This window comes from Microtus oregoni, unplaced genomic scaffold, assembly GCF_018167655.1.
Source record: "Microtus oregoni isolate MIOR12 unplaced genomic scaffold, Mior012 000024F_ref0000369, whole genome shotgun sequence".
NCBI lineage: Eukaryota > Metazoa > Chordata > Mammalia > Rodentia > Cricetidae > Microtus > Microtus oregoni.
This window is the reverse complement of record NW_024543083.1, coordinates 10795669-10817045: the sequence shown is the minus strand read 5'-3', so window position 1 is coordinate 10817045 and position 21377 is coordinate 10795669. Positions and strand designations below refer to the sequence as shown.

General features: G+C 40.5%; 1 protein-coding gene across 3 annotated transcripts; it reads right to left on the bottom strand.

The window, feature by feature from the left end:
• Positions 1-1429: 1429 nt before the first annotated feature.
• Positions 1430-17314, bottom strand: Golga7 (golgin A7). Of its 3 annotated transcripts, XM_041673980.1 has the most exons (6): positions 17258-17314; positions 16933-17065; positions 10893-11045; positions 6164-6265; positions 4861-4923; positions 1430-2716 (listed from the first exon to the last, which is right to left on the bottom strand). In XM_041673980.1, the coding sequence occupies exons 2-5, from the start codon at positions 17041-17043 to the stop codon at positions 4876-4878; spliced, it is 414 nt and encodes a 137-aa protein (XP_041529914.1). In that variant the 5' UTR covers positions 17044-17065; positions 17258-17314; the 3' UTR covers positions 1430-2716; positions 4861-4875. The 3 variants fall into 3 exon arrangements, with proteins under 3 accessions (XP_041529914.1, XP_041529913.1, XP_041529912.1); XM_041673979.1 differs by lacking the exon at positions 17258-17314 and having other exon boundaries at positions 4861-4928; positions 16933-17251; XM_041673978.1 differs by lacking the exon at positions 17258-17314 and having other exon boundaries at positions 16933-17251.
• Positions 17315-21377: the final 4063 nt, after the last annotated feature.

The window sequence follows — 21377 nt, the reverse complement described above, 5'->3', positions numbered from 1 at the left end:
TCAAGCCCTTTCTCTGAAATCACAGGTGTGCCTAACCACACCCAAATTCAGAAATTGTTAAACAAGGTAATTTATGAACCTGAAGACTTTATTATTTTGCTGTGCTGGGGATGACGCCCTGGGCCGCATACATGCAAAGAGCTTTACCGTAGAGCCACGCCCCAGCTAGAATGAAGTAAAAAAGCAATAGCAAAAAGCTAAGTGGATTACTAGATCAATACTTGTATTACTTAGAGGCAATAAAACAAACAACTGGGCACAGTGGTTTGTGCCTGTATGCTAGTCCCAGCTTAGGCACAAGAGCCACCTGAGTCCAGTTTAGTCATGAAGTTCCTGTGAGTCTTTTTCTTTTTTGTAATGGATTGAACTTAAGATCTCATATGTGCTAGGCAAGTGCTCTACCACTAAGCTATTCTCCCAGCTCCCTGACTTAAGAAAATTGTTCCTCTAAGGTAGAATATGTTGACTAGCCATAATCCTTGCTTGGGTAACTGCAACCCCACCCATGTATTGATTTGGCATGGGTGGGGGTGGTCATACCGAAGCAAATGTGGCAGTCAGAGGGCTACTTGTTGGACTTATTTCTTTACCATGTGAGTCCTGGGGATCCAGTTTGGGTTGCCAGGCTTGGTGGCATCTCTGAGCCATCTTATCTTGAAGCATCCCAGAAGCTTGGCAGTCTAGACACGCTATCTTGCTAGGGCAAACACGGTGTGAATTAGATATTTGCTGTCTTTATATTTTCAAGTTTTGTGCACTGGAAAGTGTATGGCTACATGTATTGCTGTCTCCTCATTTCAATAGTAAGATGGCAAAATTTTCTTGTAAGAAAATAAGCTCACAGTAAAATGTCAGAATAGACTGTATTTTGTATCCTTTTAAAAACTTGTGTGCCTGTACCTGCCTAGTATGCATGTAGAGGTCAAATTCCAACTTGTGGATTTGGTTCTCTTCTTCCACCGAGTGGGTCGAGGAGACTAAACTGGTCAGGCTTGGGGCAAGTGTGCTTACCCACGCCATCTCACCATTCCTATTCTGTATTCTCTATAAATCTACCACATTTTTTAAAAAGTCATCAGATGATCCAAGATATTTCAGTAATTCTGACAATGCTTTTCTAATGAAAACTATCAATTTATACTAAGTGAGGGTGGGTAAGATGTCTCAGCAGAAAGTCTCCAGCTACCAACCTTGATGATGTGAGTTTGATACCTGGCGTCCACAAGGTGGAAGGAGAGAAGTGACTCTGGCCTCCACATGCATGCTATGGCACGAGCGTACCCACACAGTAGAACACATCCTTACACACAGCTCACACACACAAATATAATATTAACAACACTTGGATGTACTCTATCAGTTATTCCAGCACTGTCTTCCAAATACAATGCCACACCCATTTTCCTTTATCAAATCACAACTACAACAGTTTATTTAAGAAAAGTTTTACTAATGTGTTAATATTTCAGCAAAGTTATTGCAACAAGTTTAAAAGGCAGACAGACTAGTATAGGCTTTAAAGGAACAAATAAGGTTTATACAATTAAATTATTACACAGATCTATTGGGATTACTGAATAACCACAAGGCCCAGAAAACAAATTAAATCTGAAAGATTAAATCCAGTATTAGCACCTACAGTATCTCTAAAAGTTAAACTTTTAACTGCTTCATTCATTCCTTAGCTTTCTTAACTTTCTCCCAAATACAGTGCTCTCAAACTCCTAAAAGAAAGGACATAAATTCCAATACTAAGAGTATAGAGATAAAGAAGAGCTGGAAAAATTGACTTGAACTTGCAAGTTTAATGTGGAAGCCAAAACTTACTCGAGTCAATGAAAAGATTTCTGTGCCCTGAATACTGTATGTGAAGGCTATGAATCAGAGTTTATGAGTAGGTTACAAATTAGCAACATACAGCATAATTCTTATCAACTTTTCTCCTAAGTTATATCTGTAACAAAACTAGAGTTAAATGTCACTTGCTTGTTACACACTTGGGGCAGAGCAGGGACAGGCATATCTGATGGTTGAGCATCTACTTATTGTGCTTACTGATTCGTGTAATGAACAAGCAACATACACAACATCTTCCCGACATTTCGAGGTAATACACATGAACATAAATGCTTTCAAAGAAATAACCTGAATTGCATTAAATACTGCTTTAATAATAACTGCAATACTAAAACAAATAGCATATATTATTTTCTCAGGGAGCTTCAGTTTCTGAAACTGAACAGCAGAAATCAATCTTAAGATTGGAATCACGTCAAGACTGGCAGCTTTTGGAGATCTGGGTGGTGCATCGGCCAAAGCACATGTGTGACACACCCTTGAAGCCTGTCACTGATGTGGGGGAGTAGCTGTGCTAAGTCATGACTTGTTGGGAACTGGTCCGGGAATGAACAGAACCAATGATACTGGTGTCAGGTAAGAGAAGACTTTGTCTAGGGCTGAACAACTGCTTATTATTTAAATGGCTTTGATTTTTAAAAAGTGAAATGCTTCCTTGTATTTTCTTGAAACGAATCAAAAGATTACAGAGTTCTACACAATTGGGAGACACGAAGTGGATGCTGAGTGACAAGAGGTCACTCCAGGTGTGGCACCGTGGCTCTGGCAGCAGATACAAGAGAATAACGCTCTGGAGAGGAGGTAGGGACACTCTGCCATCGGCCAGTGGATAGACGAAGGTCCCAGCTGGAGGCGGGATCTGCAGGAATTAAAAAGTATTTTAGAAAGGAAGGTTAAAATTAGCCTTGGAAACCACCTCTTTAAATGACAGGAGCTATGCTGACACCCAACTGCTTAGCGAGCTGTGGCAATTAATCACTTAGAATGTGCTGTCACGTAAGTGCTAGCAAAGGTCAGCTACTTTATCACTCACTAATTCATTGTGCTGGCAATTATATTTCATCTATTTTTAACCTTTATTTTATGTGTTTTGCCTATATGTGTCTGTGGACCACCTGTGTGCATTGCCGGGGAGGCCAGGCGAGGGTGTCAGGTTCTTTGAACTAGAGTTACAGTTATAGCCAGGGGGGCGCTGGTGATTGGACCCAGGACCTCTGAAAGGGCAGCCAGCTCTCTTAACCACTGAACCATCTCTCTAGCCCCTAATTCATCCTTTATATAATATAGACAATCCTCTAGAAAACATATGCATCTAATATAGATAATAAGATATTAGAAAACTGAAGTACAAAATATTTTTTGCTTAAAGAGCTTTTTAAAAGTAAAGGCATTCCCATGGTTTGTGATTTCATGTTATACTATTAATTTAGACAACACTCTGTAGACTTTAAGAGAAACTGTCAAACTAAGTAAGCCATCCTTACAGTTTAATGTCCTTCTCTAACATCCTATGCCACATTGGATCCTGGAATTAAGAAACACAAAGCTCTGAAAACTACACTGTGTTGAACAAAAATATTTGCATCCATGAAACTATCTAGAAATTCCTAACACAAATCTTTCCCATTTCAAAATGTCACTCTTGTCTTAATATTGATACATTAGGCTCTGGGGTATAACTGCTCACAACTTTACACCACCTCAGAAAAAACATCCTTAAAGTAGTAACAGCTCTAAGATGAGTCGTGACACATGGGCTGTGCAAAGTCAATGCAGCTGTGATTGATAAATGTACTCCAACAGCACAGAACAAAACCAGAGTGCCTGGTGGTTCATCTGAGAAACATCAGATTGGAAACTGTACATGAGAAAATGTACGGGCAAGTACTGCTGTGCTCAAAACAAAGCCTTTAAAAGAAATAAAACATATGGCAGTCATTATTTAGACCTCTGGCTTTCAAAACTTTAGGTGATACATTAACTATAGCAAAAAGACCACAGTTTTGGAATGTTGAGTGATTTATAGGATTTAGTAAATGAACAAGAGAAAAATGGATTTTTAAAAAAGCTACTGAAAAGAAGAAAGGGCATTAAGAACCCATGATCTGTCCTTTCTGTATATTTCTGTTGCTGTAAACCTTGAGAGGAAGCATGGCCTAGAATGGGCCTTTGTGGTGAATCAGCCTTGAACTCATCCAACACTCGTTAGCTATCAGCTATGTTATCTTGATTGCTAGCCTACTGATCTCAGTTCGCTCCTCTGAAGTGGAGACTTGTGAGATTCAGAAGGGCTGTTAACACAATCCCAGCAGGGGAGGAGCCCACAAATGGCACCTGCTAGTTGTGCTGTGCTGCCTGATAATCAGGAGCAGACACCTGCGGAGCTCACAGAGCTGTAACTGAAATGGAGGGAGTCAAGTAGCATTCTATCCTTTAGAGAGCTGGACAATACAGGGGCAGGCTCAACAACGTCTGACTACAGGTTTCTCTTACCGTAACTAATTTGTTCCTATTTATTAAAGGGTAGCACGTGGATATATGAGAATATTAAGGAATGAAATTTATGTTGTACCCTCCAGGTAAAGTTTCTTCCAAAAAGCTCTGAAGTCATGATTCCCCTACTCCGAAATGTCCCTGGGCCTCCTTAAAGCTTAGGCATATAGGTAGAAAAATCTCTGAACTGATTCATACGTATAACACTCAACATTTATGAGGCCAGGACAGCTCAAGCATTAAACAAGCCAAAGAAACACCTCTCTCAATATCACAATAACAACCAGTCTTAAGATAACAGAGGGGGAAAATAAAAATTAAACTGTATAATCAGGAAAATTTGGGTTACATACACATTTAAAATACAAAGTGAACCTGTGATTAGCTGAAGCTTATACAACGAGTAGACTACCCTACTTGATTTAGTCTGCTATTTACCAAGCAGGGGGAAAAGTCATGCATAATTAAAAATCTTAACACTGTATATAAACCATGTGATTTCATAGTCACCTTTAATTCTATGGTTTATCTTCCACTGCTCAAACCTCTGTCTTCATAGATGGTGATTTCAATCTGAACAGCATGGCCGTTAAGAAAACACACTAAACTGTAACACACGAAGCAGACAGACTACAGCAAGATAGTGTGCAATTTGATTTATGCATTCTGTTTTGCTTATCTTTGAATCATTAAAATGTCTTCCTACTTCATTAAACATGCTTTTTCTGCTTTGCAAAAAGTGTTTATCTGCTATGATTTGAGTAGTTACTTCTAAAACTCTAGTTTTAAAAAGAATCTATGAAGTTTTTTTTAACATTTATTTATATTTATGTTCTGCCTGCATGTATAGACACACACAAAGTGTGTGAAGCACCTATCATGAAGTTCAGAAGAGAGTGTGTGATCCCCTGGAACTGGAGCTATGGATGTGAGCCACCACATGGGTGCTGGAAATGAAACGAGTCCTCTGCAAGAGCAGCCATTTCTCCAGTCTCTGGAATGAATATATATATATATATATATATATATATATATATATATATATATATATAAAAATGAATATATATATATATATATATATATATATATATATAAAATCTAGATTCAAAGCTAAGAATTCATAGGAATTTAGGGGCTCAAAAATGCCCTGAAATTATATGAAAGCATTTTCTTGGGAGAGGTTTCATGACCCCTAAAAGAACCATTGCTATAGAGTAAAATAAAACTCTGTATCAGCTGCACAGCCTAGGATAATGTGACTAAATTAAAAATTATTTAGCCATTACTTCATCAAGTAAATGAGGTTTTGTAATTTTATTTACCAAATCTATTTAGTGATTTCTCAAGGTCTAGTGACTCTAGAAATACAGACAGTATGTCAGAGGTGACGGAGTTACACATCTGGCAGCTGTAACAGACTTCAACTAGTCAGATGAACCTGTGGACTGCAACTCGTTTGGATGACAAATCTCAGCACCCATTTCAGAGGGGCTTCAGGCTCACAGTCTCTGTGGCTGAGATACATTGCTCTTACAAGCATACTTTTACCTAAGATGCCCTCAGAACCAAGAGAGATAGTTAAATAGAATACTAGACAGTCCAAAGACTGGTACATCGCAGAGTTCAGAGGTGTGTTTTAAGTAAGAAAACATGTTGGCGAAGGGATGCTTATGGTATATAATTTACATAAAAATTCTGAATGCACATATAAGAACAGGTAGGAGCTAAATTCTCTCTGGCCAAGGACAAACAGTACCATCACAATGTTCTTTTTATAGATATTTAGACCTTCTGATCTTGACTAAAAAGATACAACTCGGAGTCCTCTCTCAATGGGGTCTGTTAGGAGGAGGCCTTGAGGAGCATATATCTTCTCATTCTGTTCCTGAATGTATTTGGAGACTTTCTTCAGGACCTGCCAAAAGGAAACACCACAGCTTTTTTATAGATTTCTTTTGAAGTGTTGGCTAGATATCAGAATATTCAGACAGTGAGCTGGTTTTCAATGCAAGTCATATGATTTACAAGGCAGAGCTCTTGTCGGCTGCACACAAGTCACAGTGTGTGCAGAGTGCTGGACTCCAGTGCGAGGCAAATGTACAGACACACAGTGAGAATCAAGCCCTAGCCCGCTCACCTCCGTCCTGGGCACACAGAAGTCGTTCATACACACACAGTGTCACCCGTTACTATGACCTCTTCTAATATGAAGGATCGCTCTGCTCTTGCTGCTTAAGAACTTCCTGCTTAAGAACTACTTTTCTCCCTCTTGTGTGTTTTCAGCCATTTAAAGCAATGATTGGCCAATAACAAAGGGAGCTCTGTCACGCTCCTGGGAGGTTTATTTCCTTTGTAAAGCACACAGATGTGAATGCTTGCAGGGCTTCTGATCACAGGTGTCTTGAATCATTCCTATGTTTGCATACATTGATACTCTGTAGCTTGCTCGTTTCCTAGACAGGAACTTCAAATTATAAATTTAGTATTAAGCTTGTAAAAGTCAAAACAAATGTAGACAAAACCCAGACAGGACACAAAGTAACTTTGAGAAACAGCAATTCTAAGAGAGTGAGAAAATATAGCTTTACCTAAAGTGAAGGAGCTACAGGCTTTACTTCAGGCTCAAAGTCATCAGATCCCCTTTCTGGCTTTAGCATTCTAAGGAACTGTGATTTAGTCTTTAAGTTACCCTACACTTCCTTAGATTTATACTATGAGCAAATGATGAGGTTACAAACTTGATCACAATATAAAGAGGAAAAGCAATGCATGGAACAAAACAGCACTAGATGTCAAGCATTGACTAAGTGCACAGATGTACCAGGAAAAGGAACAAAGGAGGTAGATGTCACAATTGAGATATTTTATTTAGTACAAACTAACTTAAACTATGAAGCCCTATTGTGGTTTGAACGGTCTTCTTATTGAAGGAAAATATAAATACTAATATATGTATTACATATAACATTACATATATATATATACACACACATATACATACACATACTATTTAGATCCTATCTTTGAGGTTAATATAATCTCAGGTTTATTCCCTTTTTAAAAATGGTATGGATAGATACTGAAAGAGCAATCTACATGGTTCTTTATTTAGTAAATTTTAAATATTATTTCTAAAAATAACAACTTTTTAAACCTAACTAGCTGCAGCAACGTGCGTATCTGAAGAATGTGAGCTGTGCTTGGTCATGATGAACAAACCCTACAGGCACTATCTTCACAGTCTGTCAATCACTCTAAATTACTGAGTGGAAGGAAGCAGTCCATAAATGAGGCCAACTCAGGACTTCCAATCACCTTTCCAACTCTCCCTTTGCCCAGCCCATTAATTAATATGAGAGGGAACACAATTGTGTGCACGGACGGCTCCTAAGAATGGATCCCTCTGAACTGCTTTCCTCCTTGGGCACAGATTACTAGCAAGGAAATAGCATTTCTTTATTTGATTCAAGCATAATTTGTTGGACAAAGTTTCTGTTTAATCTTTAGTACCATTTCTGTGATCTCTCACTCTCTAAAATAAACTCCAAATCTCCTTACACTGTTTGGAGAAGGCAATACAAGCTGCTCTGAACTCTTTATTCCTAGCAACAGTAAGCTATATGGGGAGCTATTCAGAACTGTACCTGATAATTCTGTCCCAAGAGACCTTAATTAATATGGCATCTCATTCATACTCAATTTAACTTGTTATGTGTAAGTGTGTGCCTGACCAGGGCACATGTGGAGGCCAAGAGCACAAGTGTCGGGTTCATTTCTCTGCTGTTGCCCTGTAGGGTCCAAGGCTCAAATTCAGGCCATCGGGCCTACACACAAGCTCCTCTATCTCCTGAGCCATCTCACTGGTTCTTATACTTTAGATCAATGTCAAAACAAACCAAGACAACTAAAAATTTACTTTATTCCCAAACACTCAATTCAACCTCAACTCGTATAACATTACAAAGTTAAACGTGAACATGATCAAACCTCCAGGAACAGACAACCTAAGTTAATGTGACTCAGCACATAGGTTGCTAGAGAGGCAGCATGAACCAGGCTGAGTTGAGATAAGAATCTTGTTTTTTTTTTCCCCCAGAAAATATTCAAGTGTCCTTCTAATTACAGCCCACAGGCAAAAGGGATGCTTTCTAGCTAGTAAACAAAGCAGACAGTGAGGAGAACCTTCTATAAGCTCAATTGTTCTCTAATTCTAATAGATAGTAACAGTGGAGAAATAACACTAACGTCTTTATCTTCACTGAAAAATCAATAAGTAGCATATTATAAGCAACAAAGTGCATAATTGTTTAAGCAAGTTTTAAAGATTATTGACAATTTCAAAAAAAATTCAACTCACACAATAAAGTGTAAACATTATATTTGGTTTATTGTTCACTGACAAAGAAACTTTCGTGTTTAAAACCCTGGAGTCTAAATGATTCAATCCCACCTTTGCATAGAGAACTAAAGGACATGGTTTGCTGTACAAGTCTCATGACCTGAGTTCAGATCCCAGAACTCAGGCAGAAGCTAGAAACAGAAGCACAAGCATCTAAAATCCAAGCATACCTTAGCAGGAGTCAGGGAGTTTGAGGGATAGTTAGCCTGGAATATACAGCAGTGAACAAGAAAAGGAGAACACAGGGGAAGACAAGGGCCTGTACCCGAGGTTACTGATTTCCACAGATGCCCTGGCACACGTATGTGTGATAAACACATAAAAATATTTTCTTAAAAAAATCTACTTTAAGGGGCTGGAGAGATGGCTCAGAGGTTAAGAGTATTGCCTGCTCTTCCAAAGGTCCTGAGTTCAATTCCCAGCAACCACATGGTGGCCCACAGCCATCTGTAATGGGGTCTGGTCCCCTCTTTTGGCCTGCAGGCATACACACAGACAGAATATTGTATACACAATAAATAAATAAATATTTTTTTTAAAAAATCTACTTTAAGTGTTTAACAGTTACTATAAGTGAGGCAATATATTAATTCCAAGATCTACTTTATAGGTGAGAGAACACCAAGAGCCTGTAGCTAGGATGACTTGTCTAGTACCCAGTTATTAATTTCTCCTTACAACTGTCAGTGCAAAGGATGTACTTCTCTCACTGTTGGCAGAAATGTACTTCTTTAAAAGCATGCTGGATGAGTGTGTTTTTATCTAAGGGAATTCAAATTTCCATCCTCCCCCAAAGTTAGTCCTGCCTGAACCCTGGTTCTGTTATCAACATATCCTTTGGAATCAGTCACTTCCTTCTGCCCAAACTGCCCTACTCCTAATCCAAGCACTCTCAGCTTGGACTTCTGTGAGCTCCCTAGCTTGTTTGTCCATTCCCACTCTTCTTTTAGGAGGTCTGTACTGTGGATATCCTTACAGGAAGTCATTCTGTAAACATTTTAAGAATTTACAGGTATATTTGGAAACTTGGTCATTTATTTAACACATATTCAAAGAGTACCTAACATAGCCAAAACATGGCTTAGGTATTAAAATAAATAACACAATGGTTAAGGCAATACCTGTAGTTGAAGAGGACACATACCCCTATGTTCCACAGTGTTGTATTGTAAGTGCCAGAAAATGGACACAAGAGAGAAATAATCTGATTATGAGAGTTAAGTAAAATTGGACAGGAACGGGAAATGGGACTGGTCATAGCTGGGAATGAAAAGAACAGCTACTGGCTGAAGAGGACCACAGAGCTACCGTCTGACTGGAAACTAACCAAGTCTGGCTGTTGAAACAAGCGAGGGAAGGGTATGGGAGACAGCTAGGAAGGCAACCTGACATCAGCTTCAGGAGGAGCTTGCCCGATCCAGTAATCAGGCAAAGAAAGAAGGCCATTGACTTATGAGTGGCAGGGGAAGCAAGGCTGTGTTTTATAAAGACTGGAAGGTCAGGTTAGAAGAGCAAAGAACATGGAGAAATGAGTTAGGAGAACACCAGTCTCCTAACTAAGAGTGAGATGGAGGGACATCAACAGAGAAGACGGCAGAGAACGTCATGAGGCTTTAACAAATGGGGAAATAAAAAACACTGCAGTTCTTTACAACTGAGTACTTTCCCTCTTCAATTCTCACACCTAAAGACAGGCTAAAAAAAAAAAAAACAAAACAAAACAAAAAAACAGGGTACACCTGAAAGAATGGGGAGGTGGGACACTTGCATTCTGAGCATCTTAAGTTGGCACCAGAAACTCTAGTTCTGGTAGGCAGCTAAAAGAGAAGGAAAAAACTCAAGTTGGAGGATAAGATTGAATATGAAATTTTGGAAAACAAGTAAAAATATCCTCAAAAAACTGAGACAATGAAGACAGAGATTTTCTACAGCCACTTTACACGTGGAATCTGAACACTGACCTGCTACTCCAAGCAGACATACACATTTTGACCTGTTCTTAAGCACTTAGGGCTCACTCCTGTGTACTAGGAACAACAACAAAATTTTTAACATGCTTCTAAAGTTTAAAGCAACTTTACTATATAAAAACTTATCTTCTTTCATGATTTTTAGACAGCTTCTAAACACAAATGTACAGTACCTTCTCATAATGAGTTTCCATGCATAAGAAGATGGTATATGCTGTTAAACAAGCCAAACAGCCTTCAAGATATGACTGCCCCCCAAGCTTCTCCGCTTCTGCGTAAAGGTTATTTAGAGTTCGAACTGTTTCTTCAAACTGCTGTCTATCAATCTGTAGGGAGGAAAGAATTTAAAGTTTTAGAAACAAAGATGGTAAAGTCATTGCTTGCTACCACAAATTCACCTTATTGTTTTGACAATATTCTGAATTTAAAGACAAGAACTAGATCAGGCATGGTAGCATACACTGTGCCAGCACATGGGATGCCAAGGCAGGAGGATCAGTCTTGACTGGGGTTTGAATGAGAATGGGCCCCAAAGGTTCATGCTGTAATACTTGGTCCCCAGTTGTGGAACTGTTTGCTAAGGATTAGAAGGTGTGGCTTTGCTGTGTCACTGGGGGTGGGCTTTGAGGTTTCAAAACTCTTGCCACTCTGGTTAGCTCTTTTTCTGTCTCCAACTTGTGAATCAGATGTAAGCTCTCAGCTTTTGCTCCTGTGCCAAGTCTGCCTGCCTGCTGATGTGCCCGAAACCATGATAGTTATGAAGTCTACTCACCCTCTGAAACTGTAAGCAAGTCCCCAATTCAATACTTTCTTTTATAAGTTGTATATAACTTCATTATGATGTCTCTTCACAGCAGAGAACAGTAACTAAGACATTAGCGATATAATGAATGCTGAGATCAGCCTGGGCTCATAAGAACTTATCTAAAATGCTACTTCCCTATACTGAAATTCTAATGATACTATCTCTAGTCATATATATTTGTATTTTGAGCACCTATAATGCTATGACCAGTCTTTATATACACACACCCTTAATTGTAGGGGCACATAAGAGGTTCCTTTTATCTTGGAAGAGTATTTATTTTTATTTTTTTCAAAACAGAGTCTTACTCTGTAGCTCAGGATGGCCTCTTGTGATTTTCCTGCCTTGCCCTTCCAAATGCTGGGGCTTAAGGTGTGCACCACCATGACCAATCAAGAGTACGCAGTCTTAAAACAAGCATCCAAATACTGAACTTACTAGGAAAACGGCAAGAGTATTTTAAGTAGAGTAAGCAAATGGTAAGTTTTATGTTGTTTTCTCAGGCTCTCCTTTTGAAGCAATTATTTTGTTATAGATCTCCATACTATGAGAAGGGCAAAATTCTCAAACTGACGCAATGCTTCACAACAAAGCCATTTCTAACCTGGCTTTATTGACTAAAGTGCCATTTTATTTAGTGACATTATCACCCCATGTTCACACTAATACATTTGTCATTTGTCCCCCAGTGACATTTTAGTTAAGGACAGGCTGTATATGTCCCAGAAGATTGTATCACTAGTTCCATGGCATATATGCAACTTATGATGCCCAGAGGACCCATTTCTCAGATCATGTTTGGGTCAGTAAGTGGCAGAGCAGATACAGTACTGCTACTGCCATCCTGTTTTTCACTCTGGTTGAGACAGGGTCTCAAGTATTCCAGACTTCAAACTCATTATGTAGCTAAAGACAAGATGACTTTCATGTCCTGATCCTTGTATCTTCTCCATCTTGCTAGGATTAAGGCACAAACTATCACACCTAATTTAATTTGGAACAGGGACAGAGCCCAGGGCTTCCTGCATGTGAGGCAATGACTCTAAAAACTGAGTTGACTCTCCAGCCCTAGTAATTTATTTTTACTTTCTTCTAACACTGTTTCGTACACTTCAACTCTCTCTAGTTTCTCCTAGAAATGTTGACGCCCATTCATATGTGGAGTATTTCACTGGTGACTGTCATTCTGACCCAGGGCCTCAAATACTCTGGGCAAGCACTCTACTACCAAGCCACATATTTAGTCCAGAAAAACAACTGTGAAAGTAGATAATATTTTATGATCTAGTCTTCGAGCTCCTAAAGTTTCTTAGATCAGAGACAGTTGTCCTTAGTTTTTATTACAAGGGCTAGGTGGACAAAGATTTTGAGAGAGAGGCAGCTAGGCATAGTGGCACACGCATTTAATCCCAGCCTTTGCGAGGCAGAGGCAGGCAGATCTCTCTGAGTTTAAGGCCAGCTTGGTCTCCATAGTGGACTCCAGTACAGCCAGAGCTACACAGTAAGAAATGCACTGTCTTGAAACACACCCACCACCAAAAGAAGAAAAGACTGGTCACTGAAGACCTAAGCCATGGAGTCACAGCAGGACAGTTCAGGGGTAGCCTAAATGTGACCACTTAACAGTCTCAGTTTTGTTGTTACTTTGTTTATCTAAGTCTTATGATCTGATCAATTCGTTTAAATTGTTTGCATTTCTTTATATACAGTGATCCAAAACAATGAGCTCCAACCAGGATTACCTTATTCCTTCCATAGTACAACTGCCTCTTGGACTAGGAATACTAATTATTATTCTGAGAGTACCATGATTTGCAAAATGGAGGCGAACCATTGGCCAGTTTAATAAACAAAATCTGAAGTCAGGGCTTCATTTTAAAGCTAAGAAAACAAAAAGGAATAAAGTTATTTTAAAAGCATATGAGAAGAAAATTTTGAGTTTTCAGTGGTTGAGCATTTACTTAACACATATGAAGTCCTGGGCTCCAACCTTGATTTCTGTATGTACACAGCACACACAATTTTAAAAAGTTAATAAGAAAGAGTGTGATGGGGGCTGGAGAGATGGCTCAGTGGTTAAGAGCATTGCCTGCTCTTCCAAAGGTCCTGAGTTCAATTCCCAGCAACCACATGGTGGCTCACAACCATCTATAATGAGGTCTGGTGCCCTCTTCTGGACTGCAGGCATACACACAAACAGAATGTTGTATACATAATGAGTAAATAAATAAATATTTTAAAAAAAAAGAGTGTGATGGATAAGGGCATAGACGGGAGCAGTTCGGGTAAACAGCATTAACTATTATGGGCTTCATAATGTTCTGGGCTCATGGAGCACATAATAGTGGCCTCACAAGATTATAATGGAGCTGAAAATTCCTACTGCCTAGTAGCATGGTAAACAGCAGCTCAATGCATCCCTCACCACTTGTGGTAATAATCAGTACAAATAAACCTAAGCTTCTAGCCTAGAAAAGCAATGCAACCAATACTTAGCAATGGCAGCAAGTGATTATGGTACTGATCTACCACATATAATCTATGCTATCGCTTTCAGAGTTCTGGATTACACTCCTACTTATAAATATGGCAGCAGCAACAACAGATTAAAGTGCTTATGCCATGATCTACACATAGGCTGTGCTACCATTTTCAGCGTTCTTTGGCACTGCATTCTTCCTTTCTTACACTTAATGTTGGTGTAAGTATATGGTTAGCGCAACAAACCTGCCTTAGTGATGTATTCAATGTTGTGAAGTGACACACAACTGCACTTATGATGTATTCAGTGTTGTAAAGTGACACACAACTACACTTAAGCTCCAAAGAGCGAACACAGGAGTTCTTAAAATCTGTTATGTCTAAGAACATTAAGAGAATCATTAGTTCTCCCAAGACCTTTGTATATTGATTTAGAAACTATATTGAAAATTGGAACCAAATAAAAAAATATGGCCTGATAAACACCATTCAGAATGGAAATAGGGGTTTTTTTCTCAGAAGTTTTGTTCTTGTTGAAATGCATACCGCTAAAGCCCAAAGAGATCACCAACACAAGACGCCAAGTCAAGGCTAATTCTGCTGACTAGATCAAGGACAGTTTGTCTTTACTACAGTTCATTTGGATTTTTTTCTATCCCGAAGACCAAGGGTGACTAAAACATTTGCATTTTGGCTAGAATGACAACAAAGCTTCCTTTGAAGAACTACCGAGGCATCTAAGGACATCGGTGTCAAGGTACCACATTCTCCCAGGCAGGGACTCTTGTTAACTGACACAATGCATCCGCACGCTCAAACAGCTTGCATGCAGTTTCATTTTTGTTTTGTTTTAACTAAGGCACTTGTGTGTTAGTTTCTTTCTCTATTAGGCTGTCAAGTGTGATTCTCCCACAGAATGAAACCGGGCCTACTGGCAGAGCAATCAGCAGTATTTCTAAGTTAGTAAAGAAATAAACCTTTCCCATCACACAAAGCAAGGAAAACTTAAACTTCTAATCAACAGATACACATAAAGCTTTTCCAAATAGCTTAAGATATAAACTAAGGTTTGACTCACACACTAAAAAAGTCAAAAGCACATTCCATATGGTGCTCAGTACCACAAGCAATTCTCAGGTTTATCAAGTCAAAGAAGAACCAATTTTGGGTTCCAGAATTTAGCAACATCAATTTCCTGCAATGTGACTACAGCTTATTATTTAAATTTAAGATGATCAAAGAACGGTTCTACCATACCCAAAGGCTAATGCCTGATTTTGCATATATGTGTCTGGCTCAATAAAGAGGGAAGCTTGACCATTAAACCAGCAAACAAAGGCATTTAAATGGCATTTCACAAACAAGTAAATCAAAATCACACTATCCTCACTCTCTCTGAGACTGAGTCATGTTATGCAGACCATACTGGTCTATAACTCAGAATCCTGCCAGGTGTTCGTGGCCATACTCTGTTTATACAGTATCTTTTCAAACCTTGTTTGATCTTTAGTTTGAAGATGTTAAAAAAATGAAAAGGCAACTGGGCCACTAACTTGCCTATGGTCATAAATTAAACTTAAGGAGACGATAACTAATCAACTATTTTCCAACACTAAGACTCAGTCAGTGCTGGGGACTGAAAGCAGAGTCTCACACATGCTAGATAAAGTGTTCTACCACTGAATTATGCCATCAGGATTCCCCTCTTTTCAAGCTATTTTGGAGTAGAGTATCTTCAAGCTGCCCAGGCTGGCTTTGAACTTGACACTTTCCTGCCTTAACTTCTCTAGTGGCTGGGATTACAGGCCTAACTATTTAGTGTTGGGGAACTGAACTACACACCCTGCCTACAACCCGACAAACTGATTTTAAATGGCTGGGGCACATTTCTCTAGTACACACTCCTCTCTGCCCACCTAGTCCACAACTGGCATTTCTTAGCCCCACACCCACACCACGCTTAATCATCTCTAAGTTCCTCACCCTTCTAGCTCAGTTTTCAGAAACTGACTTCTGAACGGGAACCAAACGTGAGTAACATGGCTGACGAACAAAAGAATCACACTGGGTAGGCACAGGTACACACATGCCCATAGCACTAACTTTTGAAACAGGATAGATTTCTGGGGGCGCTAAATCTGAAGGAACGGTAAACAAATCCATCTTTGTTTATAGGGTTACCCAAAGGCCCTATACCTGATGACAGTTTTGATATGCCAGGCGAACAGGAAGCTCCCAGGGACTGCTTCTGGGAGTGAAGAGTTCACTACAAGTTCTTCAGTCGTTCCTGCCCAGGCCCAGGGACGTTTTTCAGGTTCCAAGAGGGCCTGTCCGGCCTACCAGGCACATCACTAATAAACCCTTTTGGCGGAACAGGATGATCATCAGCACAGTGACCACAAGCATCAGTCATGAGAATGATGACGTTTCCTTTGCGTGGAAAGGCGGTAGAGTATAGGTCACCACGGGCTGTATGAGGCAGCCTGGAGTTCCAGGAATTAGCGCCTCATCAAGGTGTCAATAACCGTGTGTGTGTGCGTGTGTGTGTGTGTGTGTGTGCGTGTGTGTGCGTGTGTGCGTGTAGTATCAAGTTAAGGACATCCCTGGGTAGCGCATCATCAAGGTGTCAATAACAGTGTGTGTGTGTGTGTGTGTGTGTTGTTGTTGTCCTGTTAAGGACACTCTTGGGTAGACTGAAGGCAGTGTGCGTCTTAAAGTTCTATAAGATCCCTGTACTCTGAGCATTGGCCTTAGAAGTCCCTGTCCAGATAGTAGACCTTGCCTTCTACATCTTTTGCCATGAACCTGGAGGTCTGCCGCTCTCCAGAACCAGGAGACAGCGGGTGGGATGGTGGACCCACACTCCCTCCCGCTCCGGGGACTCTCCCTCCCCAGGGCAGGTGCAGGGAGCCAGGCTGCGTGCGTACCCTGTTCTCCAGCTCCGCGGGGAACTTGGTCTGGAACTGGCAGCGCGTGCCGCTGCTGTAGTCTCGTTGAATGAACACCTTCCCGGACACCGGCGCTTGCTGCGGCCTCATGGCGAGGACAGGACCCGCCGCTCTGCGAGTTCGGGGAAGACACGGGTCAGATCTCCGGCCCGCCAGCCCTTCGGAGCCACCCACCGCCTCAGGATGCCCAAGGCCTCCCCCTCGCCGTTCCCCTTCGCTCATGGTTGTTGCTGAGGGCCTCCAGCTACCCTAGCCCAGGACCCGCGCCCCCCCCTCATCCTGGTTCGGCCCTGGAAACACAAACCCGCCTCCTCGGCCCTCCGGCAGCTGTCGCACTGCCTTCGCCGTCACTTACGTCCTGTCGCAAAAAGTCTAGCCTCCCCCTAAGCTTATTATACGCCACACGTTTACGCCCCGCCCCACAGGCCGTAAAGCGACCCGCCCGCGGCTGCGCAGTGCAGCGAGGTGCGCCGTGGCTGGCAAAGGGTTCTCATTCTGTAGGCGGTGAAATCCCTTCCGGGCGGAAGAGAGTGGAGCTGCTGATCCGTATATCCCGGAGTTCGGGGGAAAGGTGCCGGGGTTTCAAACGCAGGATTCCCTGTTAGTTATGGTGAGGTAGTTTCTGGTCACGGGAGTGTTTTCCTTCTTGACTCTTTGTGCCAGCCTTCATTTGTGCTGCATCACCGCCTGCAAACCAAAACCACAACAAGAACGGCCATGACTCCAAACCCCTTAGACACGAACTGTTCACCTATGTTTATAACTACGAAGCAGACGAGTGGGGATGCATTTGGCCCTCGGTACACTCCTCAGCGCAAGGGAGAAGGGCAATCTTTCTGGACTGCATTCTCCCTCATCCCAGAGACCTGCTTACACAGCTACGCCCGCTTAGGCGACCAGACTGGACCTTTCTGGTGTTTTCCTTCCTTTCCTTTCTTTCCTTCCTTCCTTTCTCTTTCTCTTCCTCCTCCACCTCTTTTTTTCTAAAGCAACTTTGCCTGGTTGTTGTTGTCTCTTACTGTGTTTTTAAAATAGCAATAGCACGGTGGCACACGCCTTTAATCCCAGCACCAGGCGGCGGGTAGCAGAGGCTGGTTGAGTCTCTAAGTTCAAGGCCACCCTAGTTTACAAATAGATAGTTCCTGGCCAACCGGAGAGACTTAGTGAGACCTTGTCTCAAAAATGATTAACGTTGTCCCTAGAAAGGGTGTAAGTAATCTATTCATTTAAAATGAACACAATTTGCTAAATTCTATCGAGTTTGCACCCTTAAACCATCAGTACAATCAAAATGTAAACACCACCTCTAAGAAGTTCCTTATTTATAATCCTCCCTTTCTGCCACTCACCAGACCCCTCTGCCCAGACCCTGACCTTTCTGTTACTAGAAATCAGTCTGTGTTTCTTTAACGGTTACTTAAATTGAATCATAGTTTTGGTCTGGTTCTTACTGTAGAAATTATGTTGAGATGCCTCTGTTGTGTGCAGGATTCCCTTTCTTTGACTTTCCCAGTGTGTTCGTTCACTTACTGATAGACGTTTGGAAATTCTCAGTTTTGGAGTAATGCAAATAAAGCTGCAATAGACATTAACCTACACGTCTTTGTATGGTGTATTTTTTTAATTTTTATTTCTATCAGTGAGTACAGTAAAGGCATTTCTTTTTTAAATTTATAAATGTTATTTTTAAAAAGCTTGCAAATAAATAAAAAAATCACACAGCAAAATTAACCAGATGCATTTTCTGTACAACTCAATGCACTTTATACAGGGAGAACAGAACAGAAACTGTGGAACTTCACAATTAATCTTACACTTTCAGTGTCTAATGTATTTTCTGCACTTAACGACCACCCAAAATAACAACAAAAAGTCCTTGGCAGGATTAAAATACTTTTTCCTCCATTGTTCCTTGATTTGGTTTGCCAAACACTTCAGTTAAATCAATTGATGCTGTAACTGGAAAACTATCAGATTTATTTGAGAGGGCATTAGTCAGTTTTTTGCTGTCTTTATTACCCTGGCTTCTGCACTTGCCCGCAGGCTTCGTGTTAAGAAAACATGAATACACCTCCCTTAAGATCTCTTCCTCCCCTTTAAAGCTCTCCCTTCTAGTCTCATGACCTACAAACACATATTTCTCTTCAGTTCATGAGTAGGTGGCTAGGTTGTGAGTACAGGGTTAACTTTTCGTGAAACTACTCAACCGTGTTCCAGTTTTACCAGTCGTGTCTGAGGTTTCCCGTTGCTCTACATCTTGTCAGAAGTCGTGCTTTTGATTTTCATTTTTCCATACAAAATGATTTTGAGTGTCTTAATGTGTACTTACTTAGCTGTCATAGTCCCTCTGTGGCGATGTGACTGTTCCATTGTCTGGCGCCTGTTTGTATAGTAGGCAGTAGTCCATCAGTGTACTGAAGTATGTGGCACAGGCTTATGCAGTAAAGAGATGCTTATTTTAGTCCTGAATCTGGAAGCTCAACTCCAAGATGGGGTGGCTTCTTTGGCTTAGCCCTCTGACATAGCTGGCACATTCTAAGGGGATATATATATATATATTAACCTGGAAAGCAAATGAAAATGGGTGAGGTCCTACAATCCACTTTGAGGGTACATCTCCAGTCATCCAAGAACCTCCCACAGGGGCCTATAGCACTTATCAATACCTTGAGTACAAAATCTTTACATATAGATTTCTCAGGGAATCAACTCATACTAAAACTATAGCAGTTTGTTTTTGCTTTTGAATTTTGAGATTTATGTTTGAATCAGACACAAGATTTGTAAACATTTTTTTCCCATAGATTGTAGACTGTGTTTTTTCTTTCTTAGACTGTTTACAGGCTTGAGAAAATAGCATGCAAATGTTTTGAGGAGGAAATTATTCTGCCTGCCATAAGCATGGATTGAAGCTCGCTAGTCTGGTATAATTGCAGCTTCATTTGGTTATTTGGTTTCTATTGGAGAGGGGTTGCAGCTGGACTCCAATGCTCAGCTCTCCTGTCTCCTTTGTCTCTGCAGGATAAGAACTTATTGTGTATTATCTTGACTATAATTTTTCTCTGTCACTGAGTGTCTGTGTGTGACTTCTCATCTGCCATCTTACCCAGAAGTATTGAGTAAGCTCTGTTTTTTGTGAGACAGGGTCCGCTGTTTCCTAGAGGCTGGTCTCAACTCATTATGTAGCTAAGGATGACCCTGTACTTTCGATCTTCCTGCCTTTACTACCAAATGCTGAGATTGCCGTGTAGGCTACTTACTGTGCCAGGTTTATGTGGTGCTGGGGATCAAACCCAGGGTTTTATGTTTGCTAAACAAGCATTCAAATAATTGAGCTACATCCTCGGCCCTAAAAATGTAGATAATAAACGCAGAGATGGATATCGTTATAGAAGCAATAGGTTTATAGGGAATGAAGACTGAAGTTTTTTTTTTTTTTTAAAGATTTTTTTTATTTATTTATTTTGTTTAGAGTGTTCTGTCTTCATGTGTGCCTGCAGGCCAGAAGAGGGCATCAGATACAGATGGTTGTGAGCCACCATGTGGCTGCTGGGAATTGAACTCAGGACCTCTGGAAGAACAAACAGTGCTCTTAACCTCTGAGCCATCTCTCCAGCCCCAAGACTGAAGTTTTTACCTTCTCATTCTGCACAGAAATTTCTTCCACAGCCTTTTCCTTAAGCATCTGGATTCAATTTTCCATTGTTTTGCCAGCTTCCCTTCAAACTGCCTTCTAGATGTTTGTTTATACCTACAGACTCTCAGTCTTGATCAGAGAGTCTTCTCTTTGCAGTGAGTGGCAGTAAATTCAGAGACTCATGCTGTTCAAGATGCTGAGAATAAGTGACATTTGAGTCTCAGCCCTAAACAGAACATTTACACCACTCCCGTAAGGCTCTGGAACACTGGAAGAGAGAGAAGAAGGAATGTAAGAGCTAGGTGATGAGGAGAAGGGTTGCACAACGCTATCTTCTGGGTATGACAATGGATAGTTCTATATCTGTGGTATATGTGTGTGTATGTATATGTGTATATATTTATGTACTATACATAATATATATATATATTCTATCATATGGTGTGTGTGTATTCATTCTGTCAGCTCTAATGAGTATCTATCTGTATCTCTGTATTTATATCTATACCTATATCTTATGGACTGAACTGGATTCTTGGACTTTCCATTAATAGGCAACAATTGTTGGACTTGCTGGACCACAGCCTGTAAACCATTCTAATAATCCTAGATAGAAAGAAAAATAGATTGATAGATAGATAGATGGATAGATAGATATTTAAGGTAAATCTTCCTACCTCAAAAGATCTGGATTAAAAGTGTTTCTTCCACTTCAAATGATTTAATTAAGAAAAATCCTTCATGTGTATCCAGCTGTTTGGTTTTCATTAGTTCTAATGTAGTCAGG